The sequence below is a fragment of the Colius striatus genome, chromosome 9 (genome assembly GCF_028858725.1).
Source record: "Colius striatus isolate bColStr4 chromosome 9, bColStr4.1.hap1, whole genome shotgun sequence".
Classification (NCBI taxonomy): Eukaryota; Metazoa; Chordata; class Aves; order Coliiformes; family Coliidae; genus Colius; species Colius striatus.
The window spans coordinates 22,689,531-22,712,308 of NC_084767.1; the positions used below are offsets into that span (position 1 = coordinate 22,689,531).

Here is a 22,778-nt window from a genome sequence, read left to right on the forward strand (position 1 = left end):
GGAATAGCAATTCCCTTCTCACCTGAACACGGCTTTTATGTTAAGATGAATACATTGAAAAAAAGAAAAGGATTCTTCACACAACCTGCAGGCTCCCAGCTTCAGGGAAAATAAACCCTTGTAACTGTCATGTTACAGACACCTCTCTTGGCTGCTGATCTTTAAACACTGGCACGGGCTGCCCCAGGAGGTGGTGGAGCCCCTGTCTGTGGAGGTCTTGGAAAGCCATGAAGCTCAGGTGATGAGGGACATGGTTTATTGGTGGGCTTAGCAGTATTAGGTTAGTGGTTGGACTTGATGATCTCAAAGGTCTTCTCTAATCAAATGATTCTATTATTTCTAGGTGTCAGGTTCATGCCTGTCCTTGCACCCATGGACGTGCTTGTCAGGGCTGGCTGCTCTTCCCCACCAGCTGCCATCTGCTAATTATTAACCAAACACTGTCCCAGACCCTTGGGGTGACAGGATGCACCTGAGGAGGCATTGTCCCCACCCTTCTCTCCACACCTTTGATGTCATGGAGGCTTGTCTCAGCAAAGCCCTCGCCGAGGTCGATGAGTGTCCCCTCCGACTTGCACCGTGGCAGCCCACCCGAGTTAGCCGCCCGGATCCTCTGTGCTGCCATTTCCGGCCTGTGACTCCACCGGTCCCAGGGGCACTAGGTGGCCATGGCCCCTCTGCAAGCAAAGTCGGCTACAGGGACTCTGGCATCACTTTGGGGAACCAGCCTAGGGGAGAGAAACAAACCCCAGCAGGTTAGTAAAGGCTCCAGCTCCCACCATGCCACCCACATGCCAACAATGCTCTTCCCAGGCACAGGCTGACTCTGCCGTGCTGACAGAGGAGAATATTCTGTGTGGTGCTGGAGTGTGTGGACAGGCAACTCAGCTGGGGAAGGGTCTAGAGACTAAGTCTTATGAGGGGTAGCTAGGGCAACTAGGGTTGTTTAGTCTGGAGTAGAGGAAGTTGAGGGTAGATTTGATCACTTTACAACTACCTGAAAGGACACTGTAGTGAGGTGGGGGTTGATCTCTTCTCCTAAGTAAGAAGTGACAGGACAAGAGGAAACTGCCTCAAACTGCTCCAGGGGAGTTTTAGATTGGAGATGAGGAAGAAATTCACTGAGAGGGTTGTTAGACGCTGTCCCAGGCTGCCCAGGGATGTGGTGGAGTCCCCATCCCTGGAGATACTGCAAAGCCGTGTAGCTGAGGTGCTGAGGGACGTGATTTAGTGGTGGGCTTGGCAGAGTCAGGCTGTTGGTTGGACTTGATGATCTTAATGGTGTTCTCCAACCAAAATGGTCATATGATTCTATAAAAATCATATCAAGAAGGAAAAAAAAAACCAATCCCCAATTCCTTCCATGATAACAGGGAGCTGGCAGATACACAAAGACAGAGGCCTACTGCTTTGGCAGCAGACAGCAGTGGGTCTCTCTCCACCAGCACAGTGAGGAGCAGCAGCAAGCCCTGAAGGATCCAGTGCCCTCTTCTGGAATGCAGTAAGAGGAAATCTGCAGGGGAGAGTCTGAGCAGGAAATACTCTAGGCTGCTTGAAATGCTTCCCAAGCCATCCCCCTGTCCGGTATGCTGGGAATTCAACTAGCAGGAAGGGATGGATGCACCAGGCTCCAGCCAGAGAAGGGAAAGGAGAACTTATGTGCAAACACTTTTTCTTTTGAGAAGAGTGTTGTTTCGAGTCCTGCTGGGAGGACTCCAAGGAGAGCAGGCTTGGCAGGCATTAAATACCAAGAAACCAGGCTCTGAGACAAGACTGTGCTTATCAGAGCTGGGCCAGGTAGGAGGGGGCTTAGAGCTGCTGTCAGCAGCAAGACAAAGCAATAAGCAGTCAGAGGGAAGTGACAAAAGATGCTCTTGTTCACCAACGTGGCTTCACCACCTATGCAACTCAGCCCTCTGTAAAAGGCAACCATGACAGGCAGCGTGTTGGTCCTCATTACTGTTTGTGATTGCACCTTTTCCCCTGAACACTTACTGCCTCCCCTCTAAGGAGACCCTGCAGATGCTTGGCAGGCACCTGGAGGGCTTTTTTTTTTTTCTCCCTAGCTGGAGAGTTCAAGCCCTCCACAGTTACAGAGGCAAAAAACTTAGCACAACGTGCATGGCGTTGGCATCGCAGAAATAGCTCATGTGGCAAAGTTTTCACCAATTTTAGCAATGTGTGAACACAAAAACCAAAAACACTTTCAGGTCACCCCTGTGTAGTGAGCAGTGCAAGAAGCAAGAAAGAAACTAGGGAGGTGATCTTTCCCGTGCAAGTTTCAAATAGGTATTTTTAAACAATTTTTGGTAGTTCAGCATCAAATAATTTTTATATCAACCCCTTGTAGCTACAGCTGTGCACTGACAACTCTCACTGACACCTCTCACTGACACAGTCACAAGCCTCACACTGCCTGGCATTTGCAACAATGCTTCCCCTTCCTCTATTTATAGATCTCTATGGGAAGTTTTATGTGAAAGGTCTCCAATAGATATGGTTGAGTGGAGAAACAGCTGGAAAAATCTCTCTACATGTGCCCATCAGTCTCAAAAGGCAACACGAATGTATATCAAAACGAATGATAACGAGAAAGTATTTCTTCTTCCAAAAGCTGCATCTTGGCTGAAACTCATTCCGCTCTGAATATAGCAACACTCTCTCACACACACACAAAGGATGGGTGGTAATGTCTCCCACAGGTGGGCTTGGGGTGAGAGAGATGTGTTTTGTAGCTGACTGTCCAAGGCAATGGACCCGAGATATTTCTCAGTGTAGAGGCAGGACAGAAAACCTGCAAGCTTTCAAACTCGGGCTACATAAGCGTAAGAGGAAACAGTTGGGAGCTGAGTGGGGGGAATCAATGGTGGATGGGACAAGATCTGTTTAGAAATCACTTCTGCAGCAACGGCCAAGACAATGGTCTGCAAAGTCCTCCAAAAGCACTTTAAATGTAGACTAGGATTAAATACAGACTAGCAGAAATCCAGCCCCATCTGTTTACCCAAAGCCATAAACAGCAGCTGAAATGAATGGCAAGAGGGAGGAGACTGGTGAGCAACCCATGTTTGAGAGGAAGGCAACAGCATCTTGTCATGCAGCCAGCTCAAAGGTACCTGCATAGACTTTCCACACCACCTTTTCCCCTCCCATGAGAGAAAGGGAATGCTGTAGGGTAAAATCCATCCCTGCAAGTCAGCAGGACCCACTGCCTGCTTTCCTCACTCTGATGAATCTATCAGACAGCTTTGTATGTACAGCTGCCTGGATCGGGGCTCCACTGTGGTTACACCCCATAGTACAAGCCACATCAATATTCCTTCCAAAATCCTAAATCAGCTTTGCTGAGTGTTGGGTAAAGCTTTAGGGAAGCCCCAACGAGCACATTCCCACAGCTGCTGGCTGGCACCTGGCAAATCCTCACTGGCACTGACAGGGCAGAGATGGCTCAGGGGGGCTTCTCTCTGGATCCCCCTACATCGTGTGAGGTGACACAGAGGCTGTGTCACCCATCTCTGAGGCTTCTGCTCTCTTGGGACATCACAGGACTCTCATCCTGTGAGCCATCTCTCAGCAGAACAGCAGAGCTGTCTTTAACAGCAACTTGCAGAGTATAGGTTTAACTTCACATTAGTTGGAGCTATGAGTAAGGCTTTTGGGGAAGGACAGATGGGACGTGCAGACTTAGCCACGCTCCTCTCTGCAGAGGGGCCAACTACTTCTCAAGGTGTAGAAACAGTGTTGTGAACAAGCTGGGAAGCAGCAGATGTACGGGGTCTTGAATCAGTGCTCTATCTACTTTTGAATCTCCTCTCCATTAGGCAAGGAGTAGCAGCAGGTTTGGGAAGGGTCTAGGGCTGCTGACAGAGTATCATCTCTTAAAAAAAGCCCAACTTGTTAAAACCTTTTAAAAGGTCTTTTTTCCTGTAACATCTGAACACTCACCATTCAGCTTTCTAACAGCAGCATTTCGCGGCACACAGGACAGGCACAGAAAAAGTTAAAAACAACTTCTGCAAACTGTCTGGTCTGTCTTAGTGCAGAAGCCCAAGTGCAGGCTTTCCCCTCCTGGCCCTGCAGACCCAGGGGGACCCTGAGACCCCCCTCCTCCCCAGTTCTCTCCAGCTCCATCCATCACACCAAGCTGGTCCTGGTGGGATTACAGTCCCACCTCTGCCCAGACACGGAGCTGTTAATCAAAGACACAGTATGGGCATCCAGCCATGCTGAATGGGGTCAGCAGAGAAAAGCAAACCCAGGAAAAATACTCACCGATAGCATTAAACCCCACATCTGCAAGCAAAGAAATGCAGTAAAACTGCAGGAACACCTAAATGTGCAAACCTTGAGGGTGGGAAGCAGGATCTGCTGCTGGCCAAGGGGAGGTTGTCTCTAACATGCACTGACTGCAGTCCAGCATAGGTGGGAGAAGACCCCTCCAAAAGCCTCAATGATGGAAAACCCCTGACTGCCAAGAATTTGGGCTGATAAGACCCAGGAAGACTGGCAGGGCTAGACGGTACCATGGACTATTGGGGCTGGAGATGGAGCCAAGCCCTTCTACATGCAGCCAAAGCTGGGGCAGTACAAGGCAATCTGGCACCAGCAAAGGTAGGTGCGGAGGACTGGTACACATCCCCACCCATTGCAGCCTCCCAGCCGGCCCTTAGCCAAGCCAGGGAACTGCAAAGTCTGTCCCACCAGAGCATGCACATGTGCATTGGAAGCATCAGAAACAGGAGCCAGCCACTATGACACAAGATGGGTTAACCTACAAATAACTACCATACCTGCTTGCTTGTTCTCAAAGCACTAAGCCTGTGTTACAGGTCCAGGAGAAATATTTCACCTACGCTTGGCTACAAACTGAAAGGTGAGAAGAAAGAGCTTTCAATCACTCACTCATCCTCTTCCCCCACTAAAGTCAAGACCAACTCCAGGCCCTTGCTGCTAATGGCTTTTAATTTCTATTTTCCTTCTCCAAATTCAAGCTCCTCCAGCTCTCCTAGAAACACAGGAGTAGTTTTGGAAGTTTCTTTTAAAAACAGTCAACTTTGCTTAAATACAAGTGAATTTAACTTTTTGTAGCTAGAGATTCATCTCCCTGAGCCAGAGTGCTACCAACAGAGTACACCCTACACAATGAATTTACTGAATACGTTGCTTTTATTAGTTACAAAACTTGAGGTTTAAACTCCAGACAACAGAAGCAGTACCACAAAAGACTCCTGGAAACTCAGGAAACATGCAGAGGAGACAGCCCAGCCCTGAAGGAGCTGATGACTGACTGTCAGCCTGCAGAGGGAGCACGAGAAGATGTGTCTGGAAGCATCAACACAAACGAGGTTTTGTCATTGCCATGTGCAGTGGTCTCTAAAAGAGGCTATTTTTGTTTGTTTGGGGTTTTTTTGTCTAAAATTGCCAAATTTTACCAAACAGTCTAATTTTGGAACTTGGTTTTGCCCTGTAGATTGTCCCCTTCAAGAGTTTCCTTGTGACTATGCTACAATACAACCCTGACCATTGAGCTTACATTGGTCAACACACTTTGATCCTGCAGAAAATAATCTGATGACGTAGAGATTTGCCTGTTCCTTCCACACTTGTATCAGCACCTGTTGCAGCACACGTGAAAAACACAATATCCTCTAAACTGATGTCATCAACACAGACCTAACTAGGCTCTGCAGCCTCCTACAAGACTGAGACAGTTTTTGAAACTGCTAGTGGCCTCTTGCTGCCTGAGATGGCCAGGCAGGCTGACTGACGCTCTTGCAGTTCTCTGAGGTGTGTCTCAGATGGATGGGCTCATAGCTGACTTCCCACTTCCATGAGTGGCCGTGTAGTGTAACCATCACTTGCTGCACACAATTGCAAGGGCAACATCACCTGAGGTCCTCTCAGAGCACATGCAGCACTAGGAAAGACCACCTTGACTTTTACAATCTCATCACTTACCCCCATCAGGTGATGTCCTACCTGCTATCTGCCCCATCCACCAGTCTGCTCACCAGGACTACTGTGGCACACCATGAACATGCCCTGCAGCACAGGGAGATGTCTTCTGGCCATTGGACACCTACAAGGGTCTCCAAACACCTGGTGGTAGCATGCGACATCAGGACACAAGAAGTTTTGGTTAAGAGAGAGAACAGGACATCTCCTCTTCCCTCTCCTTTGTCCTTGAGACAAATCATCTCACTCTTTGAGATCCTGACCTCTCTGTAAGACAGTTGGGCCTTGTTGGTGAAGGTAAGTTGGGAGAACTGGCTGCTATTGGGGTTTCTTCCTCTCTAGAAGCCTGGCCCAAGCATTTTGCATATGTTGCATACCTTAGTGATTCCTGACCCTGTCACATTTCTCTTATCTCCTAATACTTCACCACTTGTGTTTGCAAAGCCAATGCTTTCAACCTTCAAAAAAAAACCCAACCCACCACCCACCCCAAGGTAAATCTCCCCTTAAGACAAAAGAAAACACATGCACACCCCAGAAGAAGCCTTGGAGCTTCTGATGTACCAGAACATAAGACATGTCATCTCAATCCCTTTTCTAGCAAACAAGGGACCCGTGGAAATACTGAGATCTCCCATCCCTCCCATGGTACTCTTGTGTTCCAGGGGTTTGTTTTGGCCCTGATCTCCACCATGTGTGGGAAGTGGCAGCGATGCATCCCTGCCTGGCATTACAGTGGCAACGGAGCTGCTGGAGAGCATAGCCCCATGCTACGCCATCCTCTCCAGTCCCTGCCAGGCCCTACAGAAAAATCCTGTTCACCAGCCTAAACTTGGCTCTGCTCCTGCTGGTTGAGCCCTCTGCCAGGTGAGGGCAAGCCAAACACAGCAAGTTTGATGGGGCAGAGGTAGAAGGGAGAACAAACAAGGGAAAAAAAGTAATTATTCACACATTGTCAGTGTCTGCTAGCACCTGGTTACAGTCTCCACAGTGGTAATGTCACCCTTCACAAGGGAAGCAGGAAGGACAGGAAAGTTTCCTTTTAGAGCAACAACTTTGGAGCATGAGTCCCATTGGATATCCATCTCCAGCACTGACTTGCAAGTGACCTAAATATAGATTGGTGTATTCGGGGAAGAGTTTTCCCTGCAGGACCTCCTGCTGCTGCCAAACACAGGCTCCAGCCCAGCACCCACCTACTGATTTTGGTCTCCCATGTCCCATATAGCCATTGACTCAGAAGAAAGCACTGCAGAAACCAGTGAGACTGGGCTAGGCTGCCCTGGCCTGAGAGATGCTCATGGTAAGCAAAGTTGGATGTCTTGGCATCAAGCAGAGAGCTGTACAGAAGCACAGACTGCGAGGCACAGGAGGTTCCTGGAGATGTAGGCATCACCCTTGAGCACCCACCGCAACTTTAAAGTGTTTCTCAAAATCACTGAAAATGGTGACAAGGTTTAAAAAGCCTGTAAGTGTAGGAAGGTGCTAGCAGTGCTGTACAAAGCAGGAACCCTCACAAGATTTGTAAGGCCATAAAGATGGTGCTCCCGGGCAGAGAGCCCAGGTCCCGCTATCTGACAGCAATGCTTGCCAGCAATAAAATCATTACACGCACGTAAGTCCTGATAATACGGCAGGGAAGTAAACACAGTTGTACCTGCTTCCACGGTTTCAAGGCTACCGTGGGTTGCAAAACCCGTCATCCCCTCTCGCAACCCGAACAAAATAAGGCAGAGGCATGTCTACTGTGGCACAGTACCTGGTGCAGCCAGTGTTGCTGAAACCCCAGCACAGAAACCAGGGCACCTCCTGGCATGCCCTAAGAACAGATTTCTCCATTCTACAAAACCCATAAAAAGAAAAGTAGAGTCTGCCCAAACATCTCAAGAAGTAACATGACTGAGTATTTCAATAGAGATACTCTGCCCAATTTTGAACCTCCAGTGGACCTCTTGCCCAAGGGAGGATTTAGTCTTTGCTTGAATCTACATAAACTTTTTACTTCCACAACATCCTTCAGTAAGGAGCTCCACAGGTCTTCTGCCTGTGTGGTGGAAAACCCACCTCCCATGCTGGCTCTCACCAGTACCTGTGTCCACCAGCCTTCATATCAGAAGAGACAGAGTTCAGTCCTGATCCACTCTCTCCTTACTGTCTGCTCAATGCTCTTCCAAGAGCAAAACCAGTTCCTAATACAGCTAGGACAGTCCCAAAGAGTTTGGTTTCTTAAGAGAGCTGCAGATGGGCCCTCCTCTGCCAGGGAAATGAGTTTGTTCCAGCCAAGTCCCCACGGAAACCAAAAAACCCAAGAAAATTCAAAATAGTATCCAAAGGATTAAACACAAAAGCTACAAACTTAAGTTTACAACCTTTGGAGGGAACTGGAGCCCAAGAAAGCATCTTCTTCAACTCCAAGCCCTTGCAGCTCCTCCAAACTCCTTCACAAGGCCAAGAGCACAGCCAACAGCTGAAGTGGTCACTTACAGGTCACCCAAAATGCAAGCAGGTAGCTATGAAATGGCCACAGCCTCCACGACTGCTGGACTTGCTCCTGACATCAGTCAGGAGGTTCATTTAAGGAAGAAAACAAGTTTTGTTCCAGCCGGCTGCCTAAGTGTGCCCACATACACCGAGCAGCCACCACTCATCAACCAGAGTCTCTCGCTAATGAATAAAAACTCTTTGAATCATCAAACTGAAGAACTCGCACAAGTGATACGCATGTGTAAAACCTTACTCTTGATATGATGTTCTTACACACCTTTCTGATTAGTCATAGTACTGATCTGTTGATTGAATACATGATACCTTCAGCTACGGTAAAAATGGTGCATAGAAGCCAGAAACCATCACAAGCTCAAGTTAGGCAGAAACAAACACAGTCAGTACATTGCAGTGAATTTCCTCAAAACAGTGGCTTTTTTAAGCACTTGTTTTTGGTAAACATTTCCAAATCAACTTCTCCATGATATCTGGGTTTACACAGCTCAACTGTTTGCTGGATCTCATGGTATTCTCACAGGAAAGGAACAGCTGGGGTTAAATTGGACTGGGGGTTGCTCATTCTGTGGAATGCTCTACTTTTGACCCAATCCATGGTCCACAAACCCAAGCTGGAATGATTGCAATTTATCTGGGTGTAGTACAATCCTGAGGGAGTAACCTCTCAGGTGACAATGCCACTCAGGAGCCATGCAGCAGGGACAAGTATGTGAGGACAGCGAGTTGCAGACTCATCCCAGAAAGCGCTCCTCCTTTGATTCTGAGCATACTTTTAACACCAAACTCATTACACCAGCACAAAAGACCACATGGCTAATTCCAGGAAGCTCTCAGCAGAAAAGTTCTTGCTGTAATTTAGAGCTTGTTCCCAGGTGGGAATCAGCTTTCCAGGTTCAGACACCCATACCTGCCAGCCAGGAGAGCGTTTGAGATAAAGCAAAACAGGTCAGTGTTTATGCAATGCAAGAGCAAACATCATACCTGTTTGTTTAATTAGTTACCCCTGAAATTAAAGCCCATCAGCTCCACAGAGGCTTCATGCAACCTGCAAATTAACTACAAGAGAACGCAACCTGGGAATGAGGGATGCCAGATACAATCCAAGCAGTGGCTGCAAGCACTTTAGATAACATCAACAGTGCTGTGAAGGGAAAACCCTCCCATCACCACTCCCCCATCTGTCTGTATTTCAGAGTTCATTGTTTCAGTCTTGCCAGATAAAAAGCTGCTCAATCCTATCATCTTGGGTCAGATGGCTGATAAGAAACCAATTTCATCATTTGAAGACCTGAGTGTTTATTGGAAGTGTTTATCTGCAAACAAAGTTATGCACTTTGAACTGTTTAGTTTTACATCAGTTAAAAATGCATGAGGCCATTGTCTGGGCGCTCTCAAAATTAATGTGGTATGAAATAAAAGCCCAAATCCATTCTCTGCAGCCTCCATCATGTGCAATGTCAAGGACATGCTGCTCCTCTGTGCTGGGATGTAATTCTCAACAAAAAGGGTCAGCCATTTTGGGGGAAGACGCTTGGGCACAGAAAGTGTCATTTACACAAACTGGGTGAAATCTTGCCGTAACTCCAAATGGCTCTCATTACCAGACAAAGCGGGGTCAAATCCCAAACATGGTCTTTTCGGTGTTAGTCAACAAGCAAAATTAAACTGACACCTGACAGACATCTTAAAGTAGTGGAAGAATATTTTCCCTGCTTAAAGCAGAGCTTTTGTGGTTGTGCAGTGATGGTTTCCATAGCTTTCTGTATTGCATTTCTTGCGAACACAAAACACCCTCCCATGTGTGCATCTAGCCATGGTGATGCATCATTGCAAGAGCATACCCTAAAAAATGGGCAATTCTGAGCCACCGTGGAAGGAATATTTCCAAAGTTACGCCCTCTCTTCTGTTTCCCAAGAAGACAGCCCCAGGTGAGGCTTCTCAAGCCCAAAGACACAAGGCACCAAGGAACCTCGGAGCCTCCCGGTGTGAGTCTGAGAGACAGGTGCTCCACTCATCCTCACTGTGCTTTCTGGGATAAGAAATCAAATTAATTTCAGATTGTTGCAGCTTGAATTAGGGGTGAGGTGTTATCAGCCATGGTATGGGTTTGTCTTATGCCAACATAAACCCACTTAATATGAGAGGAAAAAAGACAAAGCTGTTGCTGGCAGCAAGAAAAGCCCAAAGCTCATCTGCTGTCTCTAGAAGAATGTCTCATTTTAGAAAGTGAGGGCTACGATCCAGCTGAAAAGCCCCACGTGTATTCAGGGACAGATGCCTTGGGGCAGATGAACATTGGCCATACACAGCCAAGAACCTGCTCTGCTTATGGATTTATATGGAAAGTAATTTCAAACTCACTCCTAGCTCTGCTTTAAGGCTGCTTTGATAACCACAGTGATGTGTGTATTTTAATTTTGGCTCCACAGCTATGGCATGGGTTGGGATCTACAAGCAGCAGCCTCTTGGGTAGAGAAGACAATTCCAGCTATAAGCAGCATCCCAGGGTACCACTCATGGCCACCCTTATCAACTCACGTGGACACCATCTCCTGTTCTCAGCATCTTTCACAGCAAACCCCTAGATTTTCTCTCCTGTAGGAGAAAATCTCCCTTTTACATATGTCAGTGTTACTTGCATCCAAAAGTGTGGTAGATCTTGGTGCCAGTGAAGGGGCAGCTCTGCAAGGAGAAGCAGAGAAGGCAGCAAGAGCTTTCCAGGAGGTGAGGGATGCTCTCCAGCTCAACCAGCTGATGCAGAACTTTGCTAATAAAGGGCTGGGTTCAGGACAGAATTAGACATACTCTTGAAGGCAAAAGAGAGCCTAAATATCAAACCAATGCAGATGGACTCTGGTTTGGTTTTTTTCTTAAATTAAAATTTGCTTGAAGTGACACATAAAAAAAGTGAAATCCTAGGTACAGCTGATGCATTAGGACAAATTTCTATTTACAAGAATAACTTAAGTACCTGATCAACAGGAAAGAAAGAGGGTTTTTTGGCAGTGTCTAGAAAGGGGAGAGAAAACCAAAAGAGAGATGGCCACCGCCACCCACTATTAACAAAGGTAACATCTACCAGCATTTTTAGCCCTCCAGCTCTCCACTTTTACACTGAATTCAGCTTTTCTTCATTCACAATCACAGTAAATAACATTTATATGTTATTTGCTTCCATGTAAAGACTATCAACCAAAACACATCATGTGCATTCACAAGACAATGGCAATGTTATAACTTTTTTTTTCAATTCAAGGCTTACTAGTGCCCGCTTCATTTTCAACAGGACAACTAACACCATGTTAGTACTTCAGAATAAAACAAATATATTGAGGTGATAAAAACAAGTTATTTCCAAGTTTTGCAGACTGAAGTTTGAAGAGAGATAAAGCTGAGCACCAACATTAAAACTTACTCCTTCGAAATCTGCTGTCTCCTCTGCCGCATTAGTCATTTGGAAGCTTTCAGTTCAGAAGTCAGAGATGTGCTTAACCGGATATCCGATTGTTTCCTGGGCCTCATCCCAGATTTCTCTGACATTACTCACATTTTTATTTCTCTTTTGTGAAAGAAGGGGGGAGGGGTGAGGATTTTATATTTAAACATAAAGTGGAGGAAGAAGTATTTGCAGCGCTATGTAGGAATTTTAACAGTTGAGCCTCAGTACTCTGGGTTCCCATGTATTCCATCCACATGAGAAAGGAATCAGACTGAAGCTCAGACTCCCCTGCCTCTTGCACTGATTAGGATGTGTGGATGAGCTGGGACCTCCTCAGGCGGGACCCATCTTAAACATGGGCCAGAAGGAAGATGCTCTGCATACAAGCATCCTGACAGTATGAGCAGCATCCCCTCTGCCTGCCAGCCTCCCCACAGGGAGGCCCCCCACTCTGTGTCCTGCTTTCACAAGCCGAATTGCCTTAAAGCTGCCTTAAGCCAGGAACTACCTGCCCTTTCCCAAAGCAAAAGGCCTCCTCTTTTTCCTGCAAGAATGGTGACCATCTGATGCAGTGCTGACATCACTGTCTTCTGGTCACAATCCCTTAAAAGTCAGGCCAAACTGGTAATATTTTTATTCCTTTTATCCTGCCTGACTGCAGGACAGTCCAGACACAGGGATTTATTCCCTCTTCACCCTGCTAAGCGGACTTCTAAAGTGATTTTAGAGCCCATTTTGGAGGCACGGGCAGCACGCACAGAGTCCAGGGTTCAGTGCTCAGACGTCATTGCTGTGTGAACCCAAGCAACACCAACGCTCAGTATTTCAGTTCCCAGCAGCATTACTTCTCTCCTTCAGAACAGTCATCCCTAATCATTATCATCACAGCTGAGTAGTAGCAAAAACAAAAACAGGATGGCAAGCAGCCTTTCCCAAGGATGCCTGTAAGGCAAGGGTTTAAAAAAGGGGTAGACACACAGAGGTAAAGCTGGGAGGGAAAGGTCACCCCCACTGCAGGGCAACTGCACAAGGAGTTAAATGCTCACCCTCCCCAAATCCCCCCTGCAGGGCCTTGCATTCCTCTGCTCCAGCAGCTTGCTCAGCTAAAGCTTTTTTTTTTTTCTTGTTTCCTTACCCGGTCATGTTCTGCAACCTGGATTTGCTGAAAAGTTTAATAGCTCCTACTAATAGGTAGAGCAGGAGCTGGAGAAGCACCAGGCAAGGTGCTACAGATCAGGCAGAGGAACAAAAAAAAGCAAGCCCTGCTCACCTAAAAGCATTTTAGAGCCTTGCTTAATCTCAACCCACAATTTTTACACACATGCTGGAAAATTGTCTCCCACTCCCTGCTGGTCCAAGCGCAGGGACATGCTGGACAACCACAGCACACCCCTCTGGGACTGGAATGAGTGGGTGTGTGGCCCCTCAGTCCCCCTGCTGTGATAGAGAGTGACCTTCTTTCATGGGATCTCAACAGGTGCTGCAGGAGCCCAGATGGACCGTCTGGCTAATGGAGTTAATTAGAGCATTTTTTAGTAGCTCCAGAGGGGCTTCAGCTCTCTCTAGGGAGGAAGGGCCATACCTCAGGAGCAGCAGGGGAAAATTACTTGGAAGCACTTACTGATGGCACTGAGCTGTTCCTCAGCAGTTTGTTGACTCCAAGCAGCTTGGAAAAAAAAAAACAAAACAAAAAACCAACCAAAACCTTCATTTATTTTTCACCATCAGGCTGAGCTGGACAAACTTCATGTGCCCAGCAGAGCTAAGATTCTTAACTTAAGCCAGGCTTATCTTAGACTCAGGCAAGGCTATAGTGGATGTATGGGAAGAGAACCACTCTCCTGATGTCTCATACTCTGAGCAACCCTTTCCCTTGGTTCAGCACAGAGCAGACATAATAAGCTTTGGGAAGCAAGCAACACTGCCCATAACTCCTAGGATGACACACTGGTCAAGGCCAGAGCCAGCATCACGAGTTATCTGTTTTGCTGACAAGGTAATTGCCATCTCTCATTGACAATAAATACTTTGTCTGCAGCCCTTGCGCGGAGATAGCCAAGCAAAACGCTTGCAAGGGCCACAAGAAAGGTTCGCTTTGTGTCTGCTGCCTGTCTGCTCCCTGACAAGGGCTGCTGCCACAAAGTGCTGGAAAGGAACCCAGGAGGTTGGTATTAAAAAACCCATTACAACAAAGCACTTAAAAGCCAACCCACTCCATTGCTGGGGACTCCATGCTTTTGTTACCTTTCACAGAAAAACTTACTTGTCCTTCCCTGTTTGAGTAAACATGAGATGAATGCCTACAGAGGTACTGCTCCACTTACTCCATCGACTGGATGCTGCTCCAATAAACCCGCAGCCAACAGCATTCATAGGCAGGGAAGAACCCGCGCTTGAGAAAATCTGTGGGATGCACCCCCTCTCTTTTTGCAAAAGGCATGCCCCCATCTCCTTTTTTCCTAACTCCAAACCCAATTAATTACCAAAGTTGTTCCCAAGCCACTTGTATTAGGAAATATTTTTGCACTTTCTAACAGACTATAATAGCTCAAACTGCACCAGAGACACAGCCACATGCAGAGAAAAAAATACTAGTGATATTTTTCATGAGCAGGCAGGGGGGGGAAAGCATGGAGGAGTTTGGGGCAGGATGCATGATGCTTAAGGGAGAGAGATGAGCGATTCCAAGGCTCAGTTTGCACATACATTGCCAGCTGGGAAACACTTCTCATGAAGGCAGAGAACAACTCCACCCCAGCACAGCTAATCTGATGGCAGGTTTTCAATGCAGCGGCCAGGATGTGAGGGGCTGGGGAGGGAGGCTGGCAAAGAAAGCAAGGAAATGCCACAGAGGTGAGGAGGCTTTTTCCGGCCAGGCAAAGGCTTGTTTTTTTTCCCCCCTCCCTTCAGCTAGCTGCCATTTTCAGGAAGCTGGATCAGTTACAAAAATATTTAAAAGTTCCTCTTTGTTTAATTATAGCTGCAGTAGTCCTTGCGCCGAGGAACCCAGCATCCCCCGCGGCTGCTCTGGGGAGGGATGCGAACAGAGGTGATGGAAGTTAAAAAGGCTCCCACAAAGGCATGACCCAAGCTCAAACAGATTATTTTTACTCCTGGAGGCATGCAAGACCTGAGAGACTTTGGTCTCAACTCCCTGTGTAACCACCACATTGGTTACTCAAATTCCTGCTCTTTTTGCTCCCTTCCTCCACCCTTTATGTGATACAGATGTCTTCTGGATGAACAACTCCAGCATCTTCTTCCATTGCACCAAACAAACCAAGAGATGGTCCAGTCAGCCTCAGCACTTTCTGAAGCCATGTCTGCACTGGCACCAACCTGCAGCCCAGAAGCCCACGTGAAGCCATCCCTGGACTTATTCCAAATTCAACCCCCCTAACTCGACATAACACTGCTCACGCTCCCTCCTCAAGCCCGATCAGTTTGCTGACAGTCCTGGGCAAAACGTGCTGCAGGCCACCATCACAGAGGACCATCACAGCTGGCAATGAACCCTACAAAGCCCTCACCAAGCTCGCTGGAAAGCTAACAGCCACAGCAACTACAGAACATTGCCCGCCTTGCTCTTCCACTGACCAAGCCAGGGACACATCATTGTTCCATTCCAAAAAAAGCCTTTTCTGTTTCTAAGGAAACAGCATTCAAACAAGGCCACACACCATGCAAACACCTTCCCCTCTGAAAGATGACCTAAACCACTTTACACAGGCAGTGCAGTCAGGCACAAAGCGAGGAGGATGGCTGTTGGATTTACCCACCGAGAGAAAGTAGGGGAAAGGGAAGCAATACCTCTGCACAGTACTTGTTTGCAGTACAGGATGAGCAACCCAGCCTACCGACTACATATCACAGCTATGTTTCTTTGCTGCATTGAAAGGGTGTTTCCTGGAGTCAGGTAGAAAACATCTGGGTTTGCTTTGTAGCAGTGATCTCTGCTCTTGAAGATGACAGGATGCTCCCCAGAGCAACCTTCCTGACTGGGAGGCAAAGGAGGCAACTTAAGAGTCTGCAGAGAACTATATAAAGGAAAGGCTTTCACATAATTATTTTCTTAATATTGTTATTGCAGCTTTCTCCCCATCATTTAACAGGATTGCAAACCAGGCACATGTTACCGTCTCTTTAATTTGTGCAAAAGCAGCTGGATGACAAAGGACCACAGGAGAGACTTTTTTTAAAAAGTGACTCAGCCACCTTCCACCTTTGTATTTTAGTATGTACAGGTCTGAGGCTACATCCATCATCCTGCACAGGCAGATGACGTGTGCCATCCAAGCATTTGTTGGCAAAGCAGAGAACAGGGTGCAATGGGCACCACCTTCCCACTGATGTGTCTGAAGCAACACCTCTTCCAGGCAGAGTAAGAGCACCTATTCACGTAGCAACACGCAGGAACACTTAGCCTTAGGACTTGCAATTCCTTCTAGCAGTAATGAGGACATTATGCTCCCCAGCAGCCTGTTGATAAACCAGAGGGGAATGACTACCTCTCGGCATCAAACATTCAAATGAAATCAGCAGGTTAAAAATAGAAATATTTGGGTGCGGGGGAGGGATTGGCATAGTGGTTCATAATGGAGGAGCTGCGGACCTGCCAGCCCACACAGTGCTAGGTTTCCACCAAAAAGTGGGATTAAAGACAGCAGACACTGCCTGTGGGACACAGGTGACTTCTTCAAAGAACACACAATCCAAACAAAACGTCAACCTTCCCAGCAGAGGGAAAAAAAAAGTGAACTCAAGGACAGGATGAAAGAGAATTGGAAGTTTTACAGTCACATCTTTGACCTGTCAAAAACCGACTTTTCCCCCGATGACTCTGTGAACACATGGAGGGGAGGGAGCACGGCTGCCTGACAGACCTGCAAACTGCCCTGAACAGCAAAGGAACTTCATGTGTTTCTTCATTTCCCTGCTGCTGTGAGCCACTGGTACATATCCCTCTCCATACTCCCACACTTTTTCTTCACGAGCCAAGCAAGCAGAAATACACTAAAATCACTAGACGCCAAGGAGCACTGGGAGAAATTCAGGAACTCAGCCTAAAATCAGGATGATGGGAGGGGAGCGATGTCATAGGTATCTGAAAAAATTATCCCTCAGTGTGGCTCTGTGTACAATTGTGATGTTCCTGGAACTGGGATATCACCTGAGCATTAAAGGAAAACCAGACACAACCATCCGACCTGCCAGGAGCAAGTCTCTTGGCTTCTTTAGAAAGCCAAGCCTTTGCTCTGACGGGAAAGGGGTTTGTCAGGACAGGTAGGTGCCCACTGGAGGACTGGCTTCCAGCTGCCAAAGTTACAGGTCCTGCAAGTGCTTTCTTCTTTATTTCTTAAAAAAACAAACATTACTTATGGCCACAAAGTGAGCTCAGGCTGCAATTCACACTTGTGAATTTAGTAAACCCTACAGCTTTGTAAATCAGAAGCAAGGCTCTCCCTGCATTCCCATACCAACCTTTCAGGTCCTTTAGCGAGAGAAACTGGACCCATCATCTTAGGGAGATGCAAACCTCCTGCCACTGCTCCCCTGTGGGCTTTGCTTACAAGGCACATCAGCAGCAGGATTTCCTCCGTGCCAGCTCCAAGAGGTCCACATGCTTCCTGCCCCTGTCAAGGCTGGCATGGTGCTTTCGATGTCCTTTAACAATGACAGCCCTATGCCCAAATCTTGGCCCTGTGGCAGTGTTAATGCTGAGATTGTTCACACTGCACTCGCCAGAAGTAAGTAAAAGCAAAGCATCCTCTGCTCACGCAGGGACCAGGAACACACTCCGATACCAGAATTCAGGTCCTGCATGAAACAACGGAGGACTCATTTTCTGCTTATCAAGTCAAAACCAGCACACACGTACGTCTAGATTAAATCCCCTCCAATGGTTCTGCCAGCCTGGCACCAGGCATGCGGTACTACCACAAAACAAGGAGCAAGCTATTCTTTTGGCATTCAAGGTGACATGCCCAGGACACTACCGAAGCCACCCATAAAACCTGACACTGGCCCCAGTCCCACCACCTCCAGGAGATCTCAAACAAGAAACTTTGAAGAGCAAACCAAATCAAAGGCCTTACAAGGGTGAAGCACTGAAGAACATTTCATTGTATATATTGCAAAGTATATATTCCACTTACTCAGCACAGGTATATTTTCAAGCAAGTTGATTACCCTCTTTCAAATCTGGCTTGTTGCCGGTCACTACAGATGGCAACATTTGGCTACAAAACTCCTCTGAGAGTTACCATCTACAGCCAACTTTCAAGAGGTGCCCTGCCCTCTTCTCAGGGGAAGCCCTCCAGTATCACAGACATCAGTCTGTGATAACTCTGGGTGCACAAACACCCAGTGCGGACCACCCTTGGTCCAGCAGCATCACAGCCAGCCCTCTCAACCTCAAGCACATCCCTTGCAGGGAGATCAACCCTCCACCTGGCTGGAAACGCTTCCCACCTCCTGAGCATGTCCCAGGTAGCCCCTGGGGCAGACTGCAAATCTCAGGAGTTTTCAGAATGAATCTTGGAAAGGAGAGAAAAGGCAGGTACCAAACAGGTAGGTAACCTACCAAAAGGCAGGTTAAGAGACTCCAGGTGAGGTCATTTGCATTCATTTCTGTTTGAAGCTGCCGTCAGAAATCCACCCACCAAACCACATGGCGATGCAACTTTCTGACCTCTTGAAAACAAGAGGAATAAAGAGGATTCAAATTCCCCTTCACATCCTAAGCTCTACAGATCCGAGCTCCTTTCATGTAGAGAGGCTTTTGCTACTTTTTCATTTTTAAAAATGCAGTGTCTAAACCACCTCCTTAGCATGGCTACAAACTCTTCTGAACAACTTCACCAGGCTAAAATAAATATTTTGCTTCACAATCATTTTCCTCTCATTGAAATGAAAACATAATTAGGATGTCAAGCTCAGAGGCAAGCAGAGGCTGTAATCACTCCACCCAGCACCACACTGCTAAGACTTTATTTTGTTAAAAGTAACAACGTTGCTGTTTTTCAAAAGCACACTCTCTTCCGTGGCCTGACCCGAGTTATTTTGGAAATACTTATATGGAAAGCTGGCATCTTTGCCAGCAAAAAAACCCCCACCCATGAAGAGCATCTTTAGCAGAGGCTGGATGTTGGTGGCATGGGGGACCAGCAAACATTGTGGACTGCATCTTCTTGCTGATCACAGACAGGGGTTAAAACTCAGGAAGAGCACAGCAACCCCTGGCAAGCCAGAGGACCACCAGAAAAGCTGAGAGAAAAAGGAGAGAAAAGGTGCTACCAGAGATGTTGCATAAAGGCACCCATGCAGGGCCCAGTACCAACACCACCACACAGAAGCACGAGCCAGGACAAGATGCAAATATTCAGAGCTACAAGACATCACAGGAGGACGTTATTCTCAGTATTAGGGTAAGAGGGGTTTTTTTTTCTTTGTTCAAGCAAATCTAAGCATCCCAGTGCTTCAGTTAGCCACTAGGAATAAAAAGGATGAGTCCTTCCAGAATGGAGGGGGATATTTCGCCATCTAATCACAGACGTCAACACAACCTGCATCCCCTCCTCTGACTTCTACTCAAGCTGCCACTGTGCTGGTTAAACTGCTGTAACTTAATCATTCCAAGTCTCAGGTAACATTAGCAGGAGGAGCAGGCTGGAGGGGAGGTGATAGGCATTACTAGATATGATTCCTCCCCATCTCTCCTGCCAAAGCACGGATGCATTTGCATGTTCTTGTGTCACATCCTTCGACATATCTGGGTCCATAACAGACTTCGATGCAATGTGCCTTACCTAAAGCAGAGGCTCAGAACCACAGCATGGTTGCCTTCTGTCTGCATTTGTACCAAAGTTGCTCAGAGGGCAAGTACCACTGAGCTGCCTCCCTGGCCAAGGTGTTTACTCCTGAACAGCTTTACTGCCAGGGATCACAAAAAACCTGAAATGGGTGCCCCAGTACCTAAGTCTAAGGCTGTAACAAATCACCACTGATTCATGCCTCCCCACAACACACGAGTCCACCTCTCTTGCTGAGCAGTGTCCTGTGAGCAACTCGCCCTGCCTTGCAAAACAAACCTCCACGGCAGACAGCAAGAGGCAAAAAAGGCCTTTGAGTCCGTGACATCAGCAAGTGCCAACTAGGCAAACCTTCACAGAAAATAAATGCCTGGCACAGTGCAATGCTGTAACAAAAAGGTCCCAGACTCCCGGGGAAGGGCCAATGAGGTAAGAAACACCGTCCTGGCCTCCTCCAGCCTCAGCGGGAAGGCATCACTGTGAGTTCACAGACCAGATGCACAACAAAATGCTCACACATCGTTCCCAGAGACTGCCCAGGCCTGGCACTGGGCACAAAGACCCTGTGCCTCCCTGGCTGCCTAGGGCTCCCCAGCGGGTACACAGCCTGAGACTTGGCCCCCATCATCTCCACCCTGTCCTGGCAGTGCCAGTTGGACACCAGACAGGCTGCTGGGGCCAGGCTCACAGCCAGCCCCACCAACCCCAGTGCAGTGCAGTCGGCAGGGCTCAAGGGTGGCCAGATGGGCATGCTCCCTGAAGGCACATGATGCTCGGGACGCCAGCAAAAGTTTGTGGCAGCAGACAGACCCATGGGGCAGCAGGAGTGGGGCAGACGGCCCCAGACCCCAGGCTGCCAGCCACTGCAACGGAGCTGCACATCGTGTGTCACTCTTCCACGGTGCACACAGCACCGCAGGCGGCCGGCGAGGCGATGCATATGCACACACACTTGCAGGGCACCACACAGGCTTGCGCGACGTTGCACACTTAGCTGTCACGGCACCACACACGGCACACGCACCCAGACCACGCACACGCTTCTGCGCACGCTTTCACGCCCCGCGCCCCACGCCCGGCCCCGGCGCCCCGCGCCCCCACGCCGTCTGGACGGAGCAGCCGCAGGCACGGAGCACAGGCCCATCCCGGCCGCCGCCTCCCAGCCGAGGAGGGGGAGGGTGGTCATCCGACTCCCGCCGCTCGCCCGCCCGGCGCCGCTGCGGCCACAAAGTTTTACCCGGCGGCAGGGCAGCACTGGGAGCCCCCCCGGAGGGGCCGCGCGTGGCCGGAGGAGCCGCTCCTGCGGCCGTCGCCCCCTTCCCCGCCGCCGCGGCACTCACCCGCACCGAGACCGGAGCCGGCGCCGGGCGCGGGACCGAGCCCGAACCCGTCCGCTCGCCCCTTCGGCTGGCGCGTCCCCGCCGGGCACGGCCCGCGCGCCGCCCGCCCCGCGCCGGCGCTGACGTCAGGGGGCGGGGCCACCGCGGCGGCCACGAGCGTCCGCGGGGCCGGGGGCGCGTGCAGGCCGGGCGCGGGGCGCGGGGCGGCGGGGCGGGCGGCGCGCGGCGTGCGGAGCGGGCGGGCGCGGGCGTGCGAGCGGCGGCCTCGGCCCTCCTGCGGCGTGGCCGTGCGCACGGGCCTTGTGCGGGGACTCGGGTACAGGAGAGCCGCTTGCCTATGCATCGCTTCCCTGTGGGACAGGCCGCTGACCCTCGTGCAAGGGGTTCTGTGGCACAGTGTCTGCCGTTTGCGGTTTATCGCTTGTCTTGGCGTTCTCATGTGGTTTTGTATAGTGAAGGCACCTGGTATAGCCTGCGTTGAGTATTTACTGCAAAGCTCTGCAGCAAATTTGTGTAGTTCAAGAAGGCAGGTTCAAAGCTTGCAACAACTCTGACTCCATGCTAGCCAACACTAAAGTCTTTCTGCCCCTTAAAACCCCACGGGTGAACTGGGCGTCCCAACCCAGTGCTGCTGAGCATCTCACCCCAGGGATTGCACTGCCTAGCAAGGTTAGGAAATGAGGTACAAAAAGCAAGAAGCACAACAGGCCAGGGATGGCTGCAATGTGTCACCAGAGATAGTAGCCACAGAGACCATCATGGAGGCCAACTTGTTTTGGAACACCCCTGGGAAAAGCAGCTGAACAAGAAATATTGGGGCAAGTGGGTCTTGTTCTCAGAAGGGCCTCTGCTATGTGAGCTGCTGCTGTTCCTACCTCATCTTTGTTGTTTATTGTGTTTAAACAGGACCCAATGATTCAATTTCCTCTTCCTGGTGTTGGCTCCTCCTGTGTCCAAATTTCCAGTGCTGCAGAAGGAGACAGGGTTTACACCAGGATGAGGTAAACCAGGGTAGGCAGCCAGGGTGCCTATGAGTCCTTGCACGGCCAAGACAAATCCTGGGTGGCAGCCAGCGCTCCTTGGCCTCATGCAGCCCTTTCCTCATTTTCCTTTAGTGGGTGCAAACAGAGTGAGCCCTGTAACCACTTCAAAGCACCCATGGGAGCTTTGTTTTGGGAGATCTGGGGTTTATCAAAGGCAAGCTCCTTGCCACCAAGTAGCTCAGTTCTCAAATTGCCCTGGAGTGTTTTTGTTTTGCATGGTTGGTGGAAAGGGTTCAGGTGATACCTACTGATGCCAGGCTGCTGACAGCAGCCAGGTGCAGCTGGGGTGGGTGCTGCTCCTGGGGTGCCACGCAGATACCTGGATGCTACTCTTGTCTGCACCAGGCCTGAGGCACCCAAACCACAGTGTTTTCGTCTCTCCGCTTCTGCACCTGTTGTGCAAAATTCTTTTAACAGCATTATTTAAGCTGACAATTTATTTCCCTCTTACATCCTTTGTTGGATTTCCTATCTTTCTGATACCATAAAGTCCACTATGACCTGTCTCATTAAGTGTTTCCATATTAGAAATACTAAAGTATCAAATCTTGCTGTTGAAACAGCTTCTCACACCAGCCAGCTGTTTCACAAAATTATGTCCTGCTTTGCTCTGACATTAATTAAGTCCATGTCAGGGATGACTCGCTGTCCATCCTGGGGGCTGGTTTCCCCCGACATGTTAGGCAC

General features: G+C 48.8%; 1 protein-coding gene across 1 annotated transcript in view; it reads right to left on the minus strand.

Moving 5' to 3' along the window:
- SH3BP4 (SH3 domain binding protein 4) overlaps positions 1 to 21,134 on the minus strand; it is a 35,216-nt gene extending 14,082 nt beyond the window's left edge. The window contains exons 1-2 of the mRNA XM_062002331.1: positions 21,049 to 21,134; positions 508 to 728 (exon numbers count right to left, since the gene is read on the minus strand). Coding sequence (XP_061858315.1) covers positions 508 to 625 — 118 coding nt within the window. The 5' untranslated portion in view covers positions 626 to 728; positions 21,049 to 21,134. The remainder of the gene's footprint in view (positions 1 to 507; positions 729 to 21,048) is intronic.
- Positions 21,135 to 22,778: the final 1,644 nt, after the last annotated feature.